The following is a 17,731-nucleotide window of genomic DNA, read 5'->3' as shown; positions in this document are numbered from 1 at the left end:
TTTGACCAGTAATACTGATCTGATCAAGTTATACTATGCCACTATTTAAATAGAAAAAAAAATACAAATTATAAGCCTTCATTTTTATATAGATTAATAAAGGCTCATTCATCCAGTATACTAATGAGCTGGTGAGGACAGGCACCTTTCAGCAAAGTAAATAGTTACTCAGAGGTGGGGATGTTCTCCAGCCGTGCACCTGTTCACAGACGCTCTAATGAATCCAATGCATCTCCATGTGTCTGTCAGGCCAGGCCAACCTCTCTCATCTGTTCTACTTTCTCCAGTGTCTCCTTTGTGTCAAACTGCCATTGCTTCACCTGTTCTGTGGCTGTAATGCCCTCCTAAAAACAAGAAAATGAAGTATTTATATCCAGCTGTTTCGATATTTGTTATAATAGATAAATATTTTTACTGCCAAATATTTTTACTACTAATAAGTACTTACAGCGTTCTTGATCTGCATATCGGCTCCTCCCAGTATAAGGAGTTTGACAATTTTATATCGATTTAATCTGACAGCATCATGCAGTGCTGTGTCTCCTTCCTTAAAAAAAGAGAAACCTTCTTAAAATATTTTAATTGAATTATAATCTGCATGTTCAGTACAACTGTTTTCCTCATGAATTATTAATCTGTTACCCAATCTTTGGCATTAACATTGATTCCACTGGTTAGAAGATGTTGGACCACATCACTGTGACCTGTCCGTGTGGCCACATGCAAAGGTGAGCTAAGCAGCTGTATGGGAGAGAATAAGAAGATTTTATAATACCACCCATACATCTTATTTTATATACTTTTCAGTATTTTGCATTACTTTGTCTCTGACATTGATGTCAGCTCCCCTGTCCTGAAGAACTTTCAGTGCTGGGAGACTTCCACCTCTGCAAGCCCAATGTACAGCCCTGCAGTCCAGCTAAACCGAGGACAACAAAAGCAAATCAGTGCAATCACAACATATTTTCTAAAATTTATTTACTTTACCAATTTATTGATCTCACCCTATCTTTAAAGTTGATATCAGCACCTTTGTCTAGTAATTTTTCCACTATTTTAGCATGATTTTCCAAAGCAGCCCGATGCAGCGCTGTTTTCCTGAACTAAGACAAAACAGTTGTCACAGAGGAATCAGAGCCATTAGTCAACTAAAATAAAATATAATTTTTTTTATTTCAGCTAGGTGAAAAAGCAACATTTCTTATTTCCATTTAATATACTAAAACAACTAAAATTGAAAAAAAAAATAATAATAATTACATACAAACATAACATAAAACATAACTACAATAAGACAAAAATACAACAAAATCCGAAAGCTTTAATTATACATTTAAAATTAAAAATAAAAAATTCTAAATAAATTTTTTGCAAAAATTATAATAATATCTTGATCATAAAATTGGATAGAACATGTCACTGGACTGCACCTCATCACAGATGTTTGGATCTCCTCCATCTTCCAAATATTTCTCAACTACTTTCGACTTTCCCTGAGCCGCCGCTTTTAAAAACTCCTCCGGTTCCACAGATCCCTGAAAAACACCAGAGATGAATTTTGATGCGTAATCAAAAAATAAATAAATGTAAAAATAAAAATAACAAAATAAATCAAATCTTATAATATATGTACTATTCAACAAGGGTTTCCCTTACCACTAAAACATCCATTAGGTCTTTAGGAGCTGCAGTCTTGTTCCTGATCATCTTCTTAATAATGTTCTCTCCACCACCGAGATAAACGATCTCACGCCTCAGATCAGAAGAGATCTTTCTCACTCGTTCCTCTGCCTGCATCAAGAATTCACCTCTCTCCATCACTGACTGATTCAGTCTTGTGCATAAAGTACATGCATGAAGACTTCTTACAATAAAACTGGTTCATACTTTTTTTTTTAATTGAAAGGATTGTGAAAATCTTTTTAATTTCTCAGTTGTATAAAATGCTGTGAATAAAACTGATATGAGATGCCAATTCTGATATTAGTCAGTAATATTACCAATACAGCATTCTGTGTATGTGCGCTAGTGGAAAATGTACAGTCACTGCCCCCCTTATTAAAACAAGTAATAAATAAAATGTAAATAGGCTTTAGTTATTAAAAAATAAGCAACATAACATAGTTATGTCATGACCATTTGTTACTACAAGAACACTAACAAATAAAATTTATTAGCATATAAGGTTCCATGAAGAACTTTTAACATCTTTTAAATAACTTTTAACATATTTATAGTGGAAACAAGTTATTCAAATATTTAAAATGTTCTTCACACGAAGAAAAAGTGGTTCTTTTTAGAACTTTGGAGGAACCAAATTAGAAATTTGGGGAGCAAAAAGAGTCATTTTATGGAGTGACACTTCATTTTCAGACATTTTGAACAGCTAAATAGTAATAATAATAATAATAATAATAATAAATGTTGTTTTTCTTCAGTTTCTACATTTTTTAATACCCTAAAGTAATTTTTTCTGCTATTCATTTGTCAAAACCCCTTAGGAGAATGTTCAGAGGTTGCTCCTATAGCTCTCTGTTTATCAGTTTATCTCGTACTGGTAAAATGTTCATCTTTTCTTTAAAAGTCCATATTTTGATCTCTCCTCTGATTGTTCACTCACCTGAATATTTGCAACACTTTGATGGACGGATTCATTCCCTCCTTCTACCGCCACAGAAGATGCATCCACAACCAAAATCCCCAACTTTCGTGCCCGAGCTCGACGCTTCTAAACAATTTCAATACAAGACAAATAAGCTTTCTCAGACAGGTCCTCCCCAGACTTAATTCACATAAAATACACAGTAAATGCTCAAAATAAGAAATAAATCTAATTAAAGACTTGTACCTCCTCCCGTTTATTAAGGGCCGCTCTATCAACCACAGCCGTCGCCCACAGGATGTTCTCTTCCATTATAACAAAATCAAATATATAAAGAAGTTAACCCAGAGTATTTGCAAGTCGCAAACTTTCACAAATAACAGCAGTCCTGCCAGACTGAGATCTGACCCGGTCTTATAGCTCACAGCAGGAATGTAAAGCCACGTCAGGCCCTGTGTGACAGCTGTGGACAAGAGCTGGATCGCACACAAACACGCGACCATGAGCTCACCGTTCAACCCGATGCCGTCCACCTCGACAGGCCTGCCCTCTGCCACACAATGGGAGTCCATTTTTACAAGAATCACGGCCCAATAAACACCGTTTTGGAGATTATGTTATTTATAAGCGTTTCATTAGTGTCAAGTGATACCTCATAAATGCCTTCTAGTTTCAAAGAACGCCTGTTGACACACAATGTCCAATCACTGAACAGCATTCAGGAACATCCTGTTAGGTGTATGTGGGCAAGAATGCACATAAATGTCTGATTATGATGAAGTGTTTGAGAGAAGGAGGGAAGGAAGAACAGAAGCGCGTTGTTGTGAAGGTGAGATCAAGTTGACATTTAAGAAATAAAACCATCATCATTTGACAAATAAATCAAACTGTACCAAGCATTGAGCAACAGCAAATAATCACGCGGAACATGTGACAAGAGTAAATGGCCTACTCCTAATTGTTTGGTTTGGTTTTATAATAAAGTCATGTTGTTCAAGCCCTTCAGTTGACTAAAATGTTGAGTGCCACTGATAGCTTTTTTTTCTACTTTTTAAAATAAAATATTAATAGGGAAATTCCCAAAACTGACAAAAATCTATTCAAATATTTGTTTAAAACTAACAATTCTGCTACAGGATTTAGTAGTTCAACTGTTTTAAAAACAATGTATTTTTTAAATAATGTATTACTTTTTAAGCAGCAGCAGCGTTTAGATTTACAGCTAAGACTTCATAATTAAACAAGTTCGATGCATCTTTTGTCTTTTTGTAAAATATAGCAATAATAGTTTAAAAGTGCTGCTATTTGTGTTTTACCGAGTAATATAAACTATAGTTTTTCTCAGTAAGTTTTGAAAGTGAAAATGGATCTGTTCAGCAACTGAGATCTGATTATTTTCCTGCCAGATGAATACAGATTTCCCTCTATTTCGCTATACACTGTAAATATATTTAAAAAATATCAAGGATGCATTAAATCAATCAAAAATGGAAGAAAAGGCTTTCACGTTTTTACAAAGATTTCTCTTTCAGATCAAGCAGCTCTTTTGAAATTCCCATTCATTGACGTATCCTTAAAACCGATCACAGTTTACACAACAATTTGCACAACTGTCTTGTAATAATAAGAAATATTTCTTGAGCAGCAAATCAGCATATTAAAATGATTTCTGAAAGATCATGTGACACTGAAGAGAATCAACTTCACATCACAGGAATAAATTAGATTTCAAAATATATAGAAATAAAAAGTTTTTTTATTGTAATAGTTTACATAATATTAGTTTTACTTTATTTTTGATCAAACAAGAGCTTAAGAGACTTCAAATCATTTTTTTTTAAATGATAGAGCACTAAAGCTACATCTTAAATCTGAGAATTTCTCCTTAGTAGCCAATTAGTAAAGTCAATACCTTTCATGGTAACACTTTACAATAAGCTTCATTAGTTAACAACATTAGTAAACATGAACTAAGAATGAACAATACTTCTACAGCATTTATTAATCTTAATGTTAATTTCAGAATTTACTAATGCATTATTAAAACCACAAGTTGTGTTTGTTAACATTAATGCACCGTGAACTAACATGAATAAACAATGAACAACTGTATTTTCATTAACAAAGATTAATAGAGTAATAAATGCATTGTTCACTGTTTATTCATGTTAATGTATTAATTAACATGAATAAACAGTGAACAAAATGACACAAAGTGTAACTCATTTTATTTACTTATGGTTAGTTATTAAGATTTTTGCTATTTTATTTATTTTTGCTCTGAGCAATAGTTGTATAAAGGATATAAAGGACCTTTGAAACATGGTTTTTAGGAATAATATCAAGCATAATCATAAACGGAATTGTGTGGTTGTTTGAACAGTATACTAGATAAAGTACTGTGGTATACAAAGAGAAGGCTCTGAGACGGATAAATGATTAACTGGGAGGAGGGATCAGAACGAGACAAAACACGGCTGTGACTGAAAGGGACAAAAGCACAGCTCATTTTCAATACAACACAGACATGTTTCTATCTCTACACCTGGGAAAAGAAGACAGCAGCTGAAATAAGAGGTAAGACGCAACACAAATCATAGATAAAGCATTCAGATTAAATGTTCTGTGAACGAAGGTTGTAGATCATTGACTCTACAGAACAAAAAAGCAAACTATGACTCCTCAATTCATATTTCATAACTGACAGGTGTAGTTGGGAATTGGTTTGAAAAAGAATGGTGACTCTGAAACACTTGAGTGTTAATGATAATCCCGAAGACAGCGTTCCTCTGTTACCGGAAGCCAGCAGCTTGGAGAGCCCAACCACCCAACACAGCAGGGCAGAATCCAGAGACTTCTTTCTTAGTTGGTGGGTTTGCCCGAGATAAGCGCTGTGACACATGCTGTGAAACATGCTTGCCATTCACACGCTGCACAGAGCTTCTGAAACACCATAAGAGTTTAAGCTTCATGAGACTGCTGTTTTATGATTTCAGGAGGAACAACTTCATTTTAAGCATTGTTCTGTTGTTGAGCTGTTATTCGGCCATTCTGGTTCCTGCGTATCTGCCAACCCCAGAGCGCACCTGGACTAATGACAGTTCTGCTGAAACTCTGGTACTGACATTCACTGCTTGTCTTGATCACATGAAACTGAAGAATTGAGTCAGTTTGAAGAATATGATCTTACTTATTATAATCAAGGCGACTTCATATTCCACGTTATTGCAAGATTGAGACGAGTTGTAAACTGAACTGTATACAGTGTGTGTGCATCTGATATGCCCCTACTGTACATTCATTTAGTGAAATTAATTATATAAAGCTTCACCAACACTGATTCAATTTAACTTAACCAATCCAAGTTAACCTTTTCAAACTTTTTAGGCCTCAAAACATCTTTATAACACAATATCTGGGTAACAAGTATTTCCGGCAGGGCAGGAAAAACAAGTTTTAACTAAAAGTGATCTTTAGTAGTAAACAAGTCAAGTCAATAAAGATTATTTACCTATGTTATTAAGATACTTAAGATATTAAAATTAAGTTATTAAGATACTTATGTTGGGGCTATAGAGAATTTATAGTATCATAATAAATATATGTCATTAAATGACTCAAATAAATGAATAAAATAGATTTGTCAAATAAATAATTATACACTATACTGATAATAAGTTTGGGGACGGTTTATAAATGTTACAATATACAAATGTTTTTGAAAGAAAATGTGGTAGCACTTTATTTTACAGTCCTGTTCCCCATGTACATACTATGTACTTATTGAAGTAATTACAATAACTGGTACTATCCCTGAACCTACCCCTAAACCTAACCCTACCCCATGTAGTTACCTTATATTACTAGTACTTTCTTAGGTATGTACACTTTAAGTACACTGTAAGTACATGCAAGTACACGTACTGTAAAATCAAGTGCAACCGAAAATGCTAATCAAGACTGTATTTAATTAAAAATAAAGCAAAAACAGTAATACTGTGACATTATTAAATATATTCAAATAAGTTATTATTTTAATATGTAATGCTGGCAAAGCTGAATTTCCCATTACTCCAGGCTTCAGTGTCACATGATCCTTCAGAAATCATTCTTAGATGCTGATTTGCTGCTCAACAAATATTTCTTATTATTATCAATGTTGTGCAGCTTAACATATTTGTGTAAACCATAATACATCAATTCTATGATGATTAGAAAGTTCAAAAGAGCAGCATTTATATGAAATACACATTTTTTGTAACATTATAAAAGTCTTATGCTTGCTAAATAAAAGCTTTTCTTAATCTTAGCTTCTTAATTTCTAAACAGTAGTGTATATGTAAATGAATCACGAAACCATTCATATTAAATCACTTATAATGATAATACTGACTTCTAAAGGCGCATGTTGTAAACCTGTCTCATCTGTACACACCTCAGGCTCTGCTGAATCAGTCCTGTCGCATCGGCTGGAGTGTGGAGAGGGTGAGGACGCTGTCTATACCTGCTGGGCTGCTGAAGATTCCAGTGTTCCTGGAGAACGGCACAGGAGACTGGGCACTGCCTCCTCCTCTGGGTCTGCAGGGTAGTGAGGAGATGGTGGCCCAGGCCCTGAAAGCCCTGCCTTATACTGCTGTACCCACTGGCCCAGAGACCTGCAGGAGATGCGTGGTGGTTGGAAGCGGTGGCATTTTACACGGCAAAAATCTTGGACCTCATATAAACCAGTACAACATTATCATCAGGTTAGTTCATTAACAAACACGTATGGGTGTCATGAATATAGTAAAACAATAATATTGTGAAAATTACATTTAAAAATATTTTAAGTTGTAAATAATTTATTTCTGTGATCAAAGCTGAATTTTCAGCATCATTATTCCAGTCTTCAGTGCCACATGATCCTTCATAAATCATTCTAATATGCAATTAATGATTCATATTAACTCAAACTAATTATATCGATATTAATATTTTACTCTTCATATCTACAGAGTGAACAATGCTCCAGTATTTGGATATGAAAAAGACGCTGGATCTAGAACCACCATTCGGCTCATTTATCCAGAAGGGGCTCCTTCTCAGTCACAAGAATACGAGAGTACTGAAGTGGTGGCTTTGGTGGCATTCAAGAGTTTAGATTTAGCATGGCTCATCTCTGTAGTAACCAAAGAGCCTTTGGTGAGTAACGCAGAAGGTTTTTGGGAAGGATATTCTCATTCTAGAGAGTATTTTGTTGGACAAAACAAAACTAGTGAAAGAAATGTTGTAGTCTGTGTTCGTGGAACAGAGTGACTATAAAATGTTAATGCTTTTGTCATCTTTTGGCAGTGCACTACTATATAGATTACTTTAAAGTTAACACAAATGGCCAAAAATCCAAAAAAGTACAATTTTTAATTTCTAAAATGTTCTGTGTGTAGAGTTGGTGGTCTAAATTGTGGTTCTGGAAGAATGTAATAGACTCAATACCTCTTCAACCAGAACATGTCCGCATCCTAAATCCTGAAATCATATACAGGACTGGACAGGTGCTGCAAACCTATGCAAAGCAACAGAAAAAGGTCAGAACTGAGAAGATTTTTCAAATGTGCAAATTCAAACTATAGCCGTCTTTGAATTCAAAAGGTTACTAAATAGATAATGTTCTTCTAAAACATATACACACTACCATTCAAATGTTTGGGGTCAGATTATCCTCTTATATGCACCAAGGCAGCATGTATTTGATCAATATACAGTTAAAACTGTAACTTTTGAAATATAATTGTGATTGAACTGTTTTCTAATTCAGCCATTACTCCAGTCTTATGTGTCACATGATCCTTCAGAATCTATTGCTTAATATTCTTATAGAAACCCTAATACATTTTCAGGATTCTTTGCCAAGTAGAACGTTCAAAAGAAAAGCATATTTTTGAAATAGATATATTTTGCAATACTATAATCTCTTTCCTATCTTTACTTTTGATTCATGTTTCCTTAGACTTGTAAATCTTCTGAAAGCACTGTCCGTTGAAGTCCGTTTTTTGTTTTGTTTGTTAGATAGTGCCGACGCTGAGTATAACGGCGGTAGTTCTGGCCCTGCAGGTGTGTGATGAGGTGAGTTTAGCTGGATTTGGATACGACCTGCAGCACCCTGGAGCTCTGCTGCATTATTACGGCTCTCTCCGCATGGATGCCATGAACACACAGGTGGTTCACGATGTCAGCGCTGAGACCATCTTACTGCGGGAGCTGGTCAAATCTGGAGCGGTGCGAGACCTCACTGGTGCACTGTCATGACTGCAGAAACTTTCCATGTTTCTAAGAGTTAAGAGAGACGACAAACAACAGAAAACAGTCCAGAGACCTGGACTTAAGCAGGCCACATTCAATGTCACAATCTCATCATTTCTATGTATAATTTCAACATTTTTCAAAACTGCAATTTTTGGGTAAAATGCAACATAGACAATGCCACAGTAATATAAAGGCATTTAAAACAAGTGTAAATGACTACTAAAATTAAAACCAAAGCTACTATAATAGACATCATTCAAATACAGCTTTATTAAGGATGACAAAAGATTTTATCCTAATAAATTATTTACCATTTATTTTTCTTGAAAACTGATTACATAGTGTGTAAAAATGTATCATAACATTATGTATATATACAAGCAATATTACAGCAAAATATAAATGACATATTCCAGTTAGTAATAACAATCAGCTCTGTGAAATATCACATTTTAGGGCAAAAAAACAAATGCACTTTCATTATCAATAAGTTAACCTCAAAACTAAAATTTAAATACAAAATGCTTTCTGTAACAAAATTCATGATCATAAATTACAGCAAAAAAAAAAAAAAAGTGCTGACATACTGGAAGGAGAGAAATCGCAATGAAATTTATGTTTGGCAATTTATTTACTAAATTTGCTGTCACAATAAAAACTGAGTCATTAATGATTATTTTTAAGAGTTCTGTAAATCTGCTAACTGACATTGATAAGGCAGACACCTGATAAAATCTGGGTAATAATATATTTAAAAGGAGTACTGTCCTATATTATTTGGTCCTGGTTTCACAAAAATAATCCATTAATAGCAGATCAATTTCTACATTATAAGCACCTTGAGAATGTTCACTTGCACATTACACTCAGTTTCATTGAAAGTACAAGTAGTGCAGTGTTTGTTTTCCTGACCCAATGTTTTCTGCAATTACCATAACTGAAATAAGAAGTGCTTTTGCAGAAAGTTCAAAAAACTCTCCACGTAGGTTACAGATCATGAATAAAGTGAACACCGCTGCATGGACCATAATCCTCTGAGGTCTGTGCTGGTCACAGGAGCGGGATACGGGTGGGCTCCCACAGCTTACGGGCCAGCTGACTGCAGTGCTGAAGAATGTATTCATTGGGGATCACACCCAGATGAACAGTAAACAGTTCATAACACTTCACCACCTCATTCTGATGTTTTTTGCTGTAATACCGCAGCAGTCTCCTATCACACCATCAAAGCAGACAGAGTAGACATAAAATACATGAATTAATGCATGAATTAAAGAACATACAGCTGGTGTCATGTAGCATGTCTCAAATAAGAGTTAGGGTTGCAATGTGAATTTTTTTTGAAGTTATACAAATTGAGCACATTTTGCAAGAAAATATTATTTTAGTCTTTCCACTTCAAACTTTAACATTTTATTCAATGTGCTACTTGCCATTGCTTTGCAATTTTTTGTGAAATTTACTAGTAATTTATGAGCGACAATCATTTGTATGTGAATTCTTCATTATCCTAAATCAAACCTGTAATAATCACAGGTGAGCATTCCTACTGGAGCGGCATCATCTGGGGAGCTGGGTATGTCTATCACTTCCAGTTTGTAACCCTGTCAAAACATTTAAACCTCATCAACACTGACCATGTAACTTTCATTATGTGTATTATAGTAACTGTAAAGGTGACGAAAGCAGTCATTTACCGTTTCATTTTCAAACCACAGGAAGTAACAGTAGAAATAATCTCCATCCCGGAGCGTCACGGTGGCGTAACCCTTTTGCAGGTACCGCTGTGCTGTTGCAACAAGACTCCAAACCTTTGCAGATTCATGATGAGAATGGTATATAGTCAGTAACTAATGAAATCAATTGTGAATTAATTTTGAAAATGTTTTTGAAAGACGTCTCTTTCAAAAGAGACTGTAATTATTTGATTAAAAATACAGTAAAAACAGTAATATTTCAAAATGTTATTGCAATTTAAAAATCAACCATTTTGCATTTTAAGATATTTTAGAATGTAATTTATTCCTGTAACACAAAGATGAATTTTCAGCATCATTACACAAGTCTTCAGGGTCACACGATCTTTCAAAAATCGTTCTAATATGCTGATTTCTTTGCAATATATTGTATATATCTATAAACACAAAAATACCTTGTTCTTTATGAAGTCAGCTAGAGGCCCCTTTCCGAGCTCAGAGACGGTGCGATCTGTCACATTTAGGGAGGGTGCAATCATCTGACCATTTGAACGATCCACGTAGATAAAGTGGATGAGACCTGGAAACTCTTCCAGGTATGTGAGATCATGATTAAAGATTATAACAATGTCGCATGACAAAAGAAGAATGATTCAAGATTGAAGTGTGAATGCAACCCATCTAAATAGATTGAAGGGAGGATAGGCAACAAAAAAGGATATGACACCATTGTGATATTTCTTTTGCTTTTCACCAGCAGAAAATCCTTCCAGTCCATTAACTTCTCTCTGCAACAAATACAAGAGAAACGTGATTTAATGTTAAGGCACATTAAAATAAACATCCTTCAGTACTATTGAGGAGTATGTTCAGACATACTGGACCATGCTCAGAGCTCGTTCTTGCAGATGAGGAGCCAATCGCTGACTGCTGCCCATGCACTCAGCTGCAAAAAACTGCCTGTACACTCCACACAACTGAGTCTTCATGTTTCGACAAGAGGGCAGCAAACTGTAACAAATAAAATGTGAGTTTTAAGTCACTTTTGTCTGTATCCAAGATCAAATAAGTGAATTTAGCGAGCAAAAAACAGAGTTTTGTAGTTTATCAATAAAGAGAACAGCACTCACTCTCTTGTGAATCCAGATCCTGATCTGCTAAACGCCTTGTTCTTAAAGTCTGTCCATGCATTTTGAAGTTGGGAGGTCTGAATATATAAATGAAGAGTCGAGTTTTCAAAAAAAGATGCCATTATATCTACAGGGTTCCCACCATTTCTGACCAATACATTTCTGAAACTTTTCTAACAGGTCTTAATTTATGGAGGATGATAGGGATGATTTGCTTTTATTTTATTGGTATATCAGGTACCAATTCTTGAAATTTATCAATTTAAATGGATTTAAATATACATTTTAGTGTGCAAATCCTAGTAGGTAAAGTTTGTAAAATGTTATTCTTTATTTTAATACTAAATAATACTTTTATTCATCAAGAATGCATTAAATTGACCAAAAGTGACAGTAAATACAAATACAGATTTCAAATACAAAAAAATGCTGTTCTTTGAACTTTATATTTATCAAAAAATCCTGACAAAAAATGTGTCCCAGTTTCCAAAAAAAATATTAAGAAACATAACTGTTTTAAACATGATAGTAGTAAGAAATATTTCTTGGGCATCAAATAAGCATATTAGAATGATTTTTTGAAGGATCACATAATGAAGACTGGAGTAATGATGCTGAAAATTCAGCTTTGCCTTCATAGGAATAAATTACAATTTAAAATATATTACAATCGAATATTGTTATTTAAATTGTAATGATATTTCACAATACCTCTGTATTTTTTATTGAATACATTTTTAAAAACAAAAACTTACTGACCCCAAACTTTTGAACAAAAGTGTAACTCGAAAAAAGAAAATCGATTCGGCATGGGAATTTCCATGACTTTTATAATTACTCAGTTTTTTTTATGAAAAGATATAATTAAAACTATGTGGAGCATAGTAAAATAACCTTTTCATTTTGAGACGTTTATAAAAAAAAAGATTAAAAGTTAACATTTTACAAGAAAAAGTTTTTAAATAAATTGCTCAGTATTTATTTTTAAATCAAAAACCTGTAAGGATCAACTATTGATCATAACATGCTTTTTCAAAAGTGCTAAATAAATAGAATCATTCAGAATTGAAATATGAAGAAAAACTATTAAAACTTAAATCTCCAATTTAAATCCCATCCCTAATTGTAGCACATTGTAAAGTGGATCCGACAGTGTGGAATTGATGAAGTGTGTGCTCTGTTGTCCACTGACCTGAATGTCCATGCTGGCCCAGGTTTTGATTAACTTCTCCAGTCTGCTCCGCTGCTCCTGGACAGAGGGCTGACCCCGCATGGCCGCGGCCCCTTCATGCCCCTCACATAACCTCTTCTCTAGCTTCACGAAAGCTTCCAGAAAGTAGCAAACAGATGCTGCCACATGACTGTTAGGAATCTGTTGATATATGCATGTGTAAATAAAATGGAAAGACGAGCTGACAACTCCATACATTTATATAAAACCTGCATGATCACGTTATTCAGCATGATTTGAAAATGATCCAAAGAGCATCTTGTGCTTCAAAATAAGCAAGTCTGTCCAAATGTGCTCTTCAAAAAAATCTATGACATAGAAGATGCAGTGCAAATAGTCTTTGCTTTAGAGGTCTAATAATGAAAGACTGTCACCTTGGTGAGCAGCACTAGAGTTATTCCCGGCCAGAGAGGTAGGCAATACATGGAGTGAGGCATCATGAGACACTCTTTGGCTTCCAGGAATACTCTGGATGGGGCTGAAGGGTCAGGGGTGGGAGCTTCAAGAGTTTGCAGACTGTCCTCGGCCATCTAAAATCACAGCATCATTACTCCAATTTTCAGTGCCACAGGATCCTTCAGAAATCATTCTAATCATTCTGCAAATGATAGATTTGCTGATCAAGAAAAATTTCTTATTATTATTATTATTATTAGTATTAGCTGAAAAATGTTGTGCTATGATATGGTTAATGTTAGTTAAATGTTTTATAAATTTAGAGACATTTATTGTATTATGTTATATAAGTGTGTGTATGTAAATATATATATATATATATATATATATATATATGACCCTGGACCACAAAACCAGTCTTAAGTCGCTGCAGTATATTTGTAGCAATAGCCAAAAATACACTGTATGGGTCAAAATTATTGATTTTACTTTTATGCCAAAAATCATTAATATATTAAGTAAAGATCATGTTCCATGAAGATATTTTGTACATTTCCTACTGTAAATATATCAAAACTTAATTTTTTATTAGTAATATGCATTGCTAAGCACTTCATCTGGACAACTTTAAAGGCTATTTTCTCAATATTTAGATTTTTTGCACCCTCAGATTCCAGATAGTTGTATCTCGGCAAAATATTGTCTGATTGCCTAACAAACCATACACTAATGGAAAGCTTATTTATTCAGCTTTCAGATGATGTATAAATCTCAATTTCGAAAAATGTACCCTTATGACTGGTTTTGTGGTCCAGGGTCACATATATTAAAACAATATTTTACTGACTTACAAATTGTTGAACATAAACAGATTTTATAACAGTGATGGAAAAACAGATAGCTCACCTGAACGTCAGGATCTACAAACTGGAAGACAGGAGGACCGTCACCTCTTGGTCGTACTATGCATTAAAAACAAAAACTAAATATTCACACATGCAGCTTTTAATTATATAACACAATCAGTCTTAGAGAATTTCAGTATTTTAATAAACTGATCTGAATGGCATTGCATTAGATACAATGTTTATGCATTTTTGTCACCTGATTCTCGTTCAGGAGGAGAGGGCTCAGGTGTGTAGAAGACATCAGGAACTGAACTGCTCTCTAACTCCTAAGTATACAGAAAACAATTAAAGCCTTAATGAAGAAAAAACAACTGTGACTATAATTAAGAGATATCAAACCTCAGAAGTGTCATCTAAGTCAATTTTGCTGGGATAGAGATCCTGCACCAGGATGATCAGAGCCAGGAGATCAGAGGGGTATAGATTGCTGGCATTTCGACTGCACAAAAAGTAAGAAATCAGAGATCACTTCAAAGTTCTCTGTAGCACAATATTGTAATTTCCTTCTGATGTTGTGGTCAAAACATCACGGTCTCAATCAGCGCTTGCTGTACCTGGAGTAGAAGGCCAGCAGTTTGGTGTGCACCAGTATGAAAGCGTGTAGCACCTCCTCGCCCATTCTGTCCATGTTGCTGTTGATCTGCTGCACCAGACGACGCTCCAGAAACTCGATGCACTGCTCACAAAGGGTCGGGTGGATCAACCTCTCCACCGCCTGAACAGAGGCAGAGAACTTATTGAACATGATCAAAAACTAAAACTAGCATGCAACTAATTAAAAAACAGCACTTGCACACACCTCCACTAAAAAGCTTTGGTCATTCTCTCGTAAGCGGCTGTATGTTTCCAAGAGGCTTCGTAGCTTCTTCCACAACCGGTTCCTTTGCTCTGTATCTTGAGGGCGCAATCTGACAAAATAAAAAGTCCATTAAAAACGTTTTATGAATGATTTGTTTGCTTAGGTTTCAGTTCAAAGGCTACTGTAACAGTCTTTGGTATATAAAAAAATAATAATATTGAAGTGAAATGCAATATACTAAAATCTACAGTTTGGTTAGGTTAATCTGGTTTTGAACTGAAAATGCAGTTCTCACTCTTTCCTCAAGAGGGCACCGCTGATCGTCACCATGCCGAACATGATTTCTGTGAGTTTCTTTATGGCATAGATCTTTCTCTTCAAATCCTCTTCTGTCTCATCTCCATCTCCATTCACAGTGATGTACAGACATTCCTCAAACTGCATGACAGAGAGCAACGTTAGCATGTTGGTGTCAGACTGATTTGAATAATCTGAAAAGTTGGGGAAAGTTATAGTATAAGAGTTTGAAAAATACATAAAATTAAAAAAAGAAAAGGGGGGATCTATAGAACAATTTATATTGTTAAATTTCATTAAATGGTTTATATAAATATATATATTTGGTTTATAAAAACAATTATTTTATTTAACTATATTACTTAAAGAAATTATATATTTCATATATATTTGATTATAACAGATATATCTGTCCATAACAGGATGCATGCATGTTATTAGTGTAAAATCAGATGACTCTTTCATTCTGTTGTGGATTACCTGATGCAGCACATAGATATGATTGTTTTCTGTGCTGAAGGAGGTATAATTGTCCCCGAGTCGGTCCACCATGGTGCTACAGGAGATGATGATGGGTGCGAAGAGTGTGTTAATGCTGTCTTCGAATGCAGGCAGCTGAGAACACATGAAGAATAATATTAATACCCATTCAATATTCCACCCTTACATGCATGCATGCATGTCTAATGTATGCATATTTAAATTATTATTTATTTAACCTTAAAACAATAATTATATTAAATATTTATCAATTTAAATATCTCGGTTTCATGTTTCTGTAAATCAAACAGCATTCATTTTGAACATCGTTCTCACTTGTTCTCCTTCCTCCTGGGAAACGCCATACTGCTCCTGAATCTGCTGCTCGAACTCGGTGTCAGTCCAGTAGAACAGAACCTCTGCGCTCTCGTTGGCCACCAGAAGACACTTCATTTTACCTGAACACAAATTCAATTATTAGAATTAGAGTTCATCCTAGTCACACCGTTTCTTTCACGTTGCATAATTCTAACAGGGCTTCATCTCATAAACCTCTGAATGCTAAACAATAGACTAATAATTTGTAATGTATTCAAGTATAACACACAAGAAATGAAGAGTTTATTTGCAAAAACAGCTAACTCTGCTTTTTCAAATTTTCAAAAATCATGTTTTTTTATTGTTATCATGTTTTTATTGTGTTATTTTTTTTACCTAATCAAAATAACCCAGCTGCAGTTTGATTGAGATAAACTGGAATGCACAAATGAAAAATCATGATTTTTGAAAATTGTTAAAAACAGTTATCGGTTTTTGCAAATTAACTCTTCAAATATTTTTTTTCTCCATAAAGGGCCATTATGAATGGGATAAAAGCTCCTGTAAGACACTAAAATAAATGAACAGAAAATCTTTAAGGAATTTGAAACTCATACTGCAAACCCATCCAACTTCCTTAAAGTTTTCAGTATAAATATTTCCAATATAACACAATAAAATACAATACCATGCAAACAAGTACACAACAATAGCAGCTAGAATTACACTGTGGTCGCATCTAAACTGCAGCAGAAGCCCTCACACCTCTCGGTTCCTCCAGACTGAAACTAAAGCTCGCGACTCAACTGATGTCTAAGATTGAGCGAGAACTTTTTGCACTACACTTTCTAGCTGCATATGTTTTATTAAAGTAAACTTACTATTTTAAGGTTCTTTTAGAACAGAAGGGTATCATTGCGCACGAATCCTGGTCCAGTTTGTTTGGCATCAACTGTGAACTGCAGCAGCGCTTCCGTAATGTGTGTGTGTGTGTGTGTGTGTGTGTGTGCGTCACGTGATTTGATGATCAGCCGCGAGCGCGCGACACGTCTGGAATTCAGATCATGTGCGGCGGATCTGAAGCGCGTGACTCCTTTCACACAATAAACTAATTCAAACTCACTTTCTTTCTTTCTTTCTTTCTTTCTTTCTTTCTTTCTTTCTTTCTTTCTTTCTTTCTTTCTTTCTTTCTTTCTTTCTTTCTTTCTTTCAAAAAACAAAACAAAAAAGATTTTAATAGCCTAGTTTGATACTTAATAATGTAAATTAAGTTGTGATTTTAATAATGTAAATGCTGAAATTAACATAACAGATTAATAAATGCTGTAGAAGTATTGTTCATTAGTTCATGTTTACTAATGTTGTTAACTAATGTTAACCAATGAACCTCATTGTAAAGTTCTTTCTTTCTTTCTTTCTTTCTTTCTTTCTTTCTTTCTTTCTTTCTTTCTTTCTTTCTTTCTTTCTTTCTTTCTTTCTTCCTTTCTTTCTTTCTTTCTTTCTTTCTTTCTTTTTGTTTCTTCCTGTATGCAATTCTAAATAAATATTTTGGTGCTTTGACCTTTCCTTTGTTCAGTGTATGACACACACA

At 34.5% G+C, this 17,731-nt stretch overlaps 3 protein-coding genes across 3 annotated transcripts; 1 reads left to right on the top strand and 2 right to left on the bottom strand.

Moving 5' to 3' along the window:
- Positions 1–245: 245 nt before the first annotated feature.
- Positions 246–3,174, bottom strand: ankrd2 (ankyrin repeat domain 2 (stretch responsive muscle); the record flags this gene model as incomplete). Its single annotated transcript, XM_079437297.1, has 9 exons — positions 246–344; positions 449–547; positions 643–741; positions 821–919; positions 1,005–1,103; positions 1,431–1,535; positions 1,657–1,791; positions 2,621–2,728; positions 2,971–3,174. 9 exons carry the CDS (start codon positions 3,172–3,174, stop codon positions 246–248), a joined length of 1,047 nt encoding a protein of 348 aa, XP_079293423.1.
- A 1,896-nt stretch (positions 3,175–5,070) lies between these two features.
- On the top strand, positions 5,071–9,114 carry LOC306882008 (lactosylceramide alpha-2,3-sialyltransferase-like). Its single transcript, XM_079436431.1, has 7 exons — positions 5,071–5,179; positions 5,310–5,471; positions 5,599–5,719; positions 7,043–7,347; positions 7,597–7,783; positions 8,026–8,166; positions 8,648–9,114. Exons 2-7 carry the CDS (start codon positions 5,338–5,340, stop codon positions 8,885–8,887), a joined length of 1,128 nt encoding a protein of 375 aa, XP_079292557.1. The 5' UTR covers positions 5,071–5,179; positions 5,310–5,337; the 3' UTR covers positions 8,888–9,114.
- Positions 9,115–9,129: 15 nt separating this feature from the next.
- On the bottom strand, positions 9,130–17,148 carry hps1 (HPS1 biogenesis of lysosomal organelles complex 3 subunit 1). The gene is made up of 18 exons (XM_079436430.1): positions 17,022–17,148; positions 16,159–16,280; positions 15,823–15,957; positions 15,341–15,483; positions 15,046–15,154; positions 14,801–14,961; positions 14,586–14,685; positions 14,443–14,512; positions 14,245–14,300; positions 13,317–13,472; positions 12,904–13,083; positions 11,712–11,788; positions 11,461–11,592; positions 11,304–11,369; positions 11,037–11,181; positions 10,582–10,695; positions 10,406–10,488; positions 9,130–10,097 (listed from the first exon to the last, which is right to left on the bottom strand). Exons 2-18 carry the CDS (start codon positions 16,273–16,275, stop codon positions 9,935–9,937), a joined length of 2,007 nt encoding a protein of 668 aa, XP_079292556.1. The 5' UTR covers positions 16,276–16,280; positions 17,022–17,148; the 3' UTR covers positions 9,130–9,934.
- Between the last annotated feature and the right edge of the window lie 583 nt (positions 17,149–17,731).

Source organism: Barbus barbus (genome assembly GCF_936440315.1).
Source record: "Barbus barbus genome assembly, chromosome: 16".
Taxonomy (NCBI): Eukaryota; Metazoa; Chordata; class Actinopteri; order Cypriniformes; family Cyprinidae; genus Barbus; species Barbus barbus.
This window is presented reverse-complemented; position numbering and strand designations above follow the sequence as displayed.

Coding starts and splice junctions, on each gene's coding strand:
- LOC306882008 (XM_079436431.1), top strand. CDS start 5,338: ATGGTGACTCTGAAACACTTGAGTGTTAATGATAATCCCGAAGACAGC. Junction 5,472..5,598: donor AGAGACTTCTTTCTTAGTTG/GTGGGTTTGCCC, acceptor TTATGATTTCAG/GAGGAACAACTTCATTTTAA. Junction 7,784..8,025: donor TAGTAACCAAAGAGCCTTTG/GTGAGTAACGCA, acceptor TTCTGTGTGTAG/AGTTGGTGGTCTAAATTGTG.
- hps1 (XM_079436430.1), bottom strand. CDS start 16,275: ATGAAGTGTCTTCTGGTGGCCAACGAGAGCGCAGAGGTTCTGTTCTAC. Junction 15,958..16,158: donor CCCAGGAGGAAGGAGAACAA/GTGAGAACGATG, acceptor ATGTGTTCTCAG/CTGCCTGCATTCGAAGACAG. Junction 10,489..10,581: donor TGTGGTTTGAAAATGAAACG/GTAAATGACTGC, acceptor ATGTTTTGACAG/GGTTACAAACTGGAAGTGAT.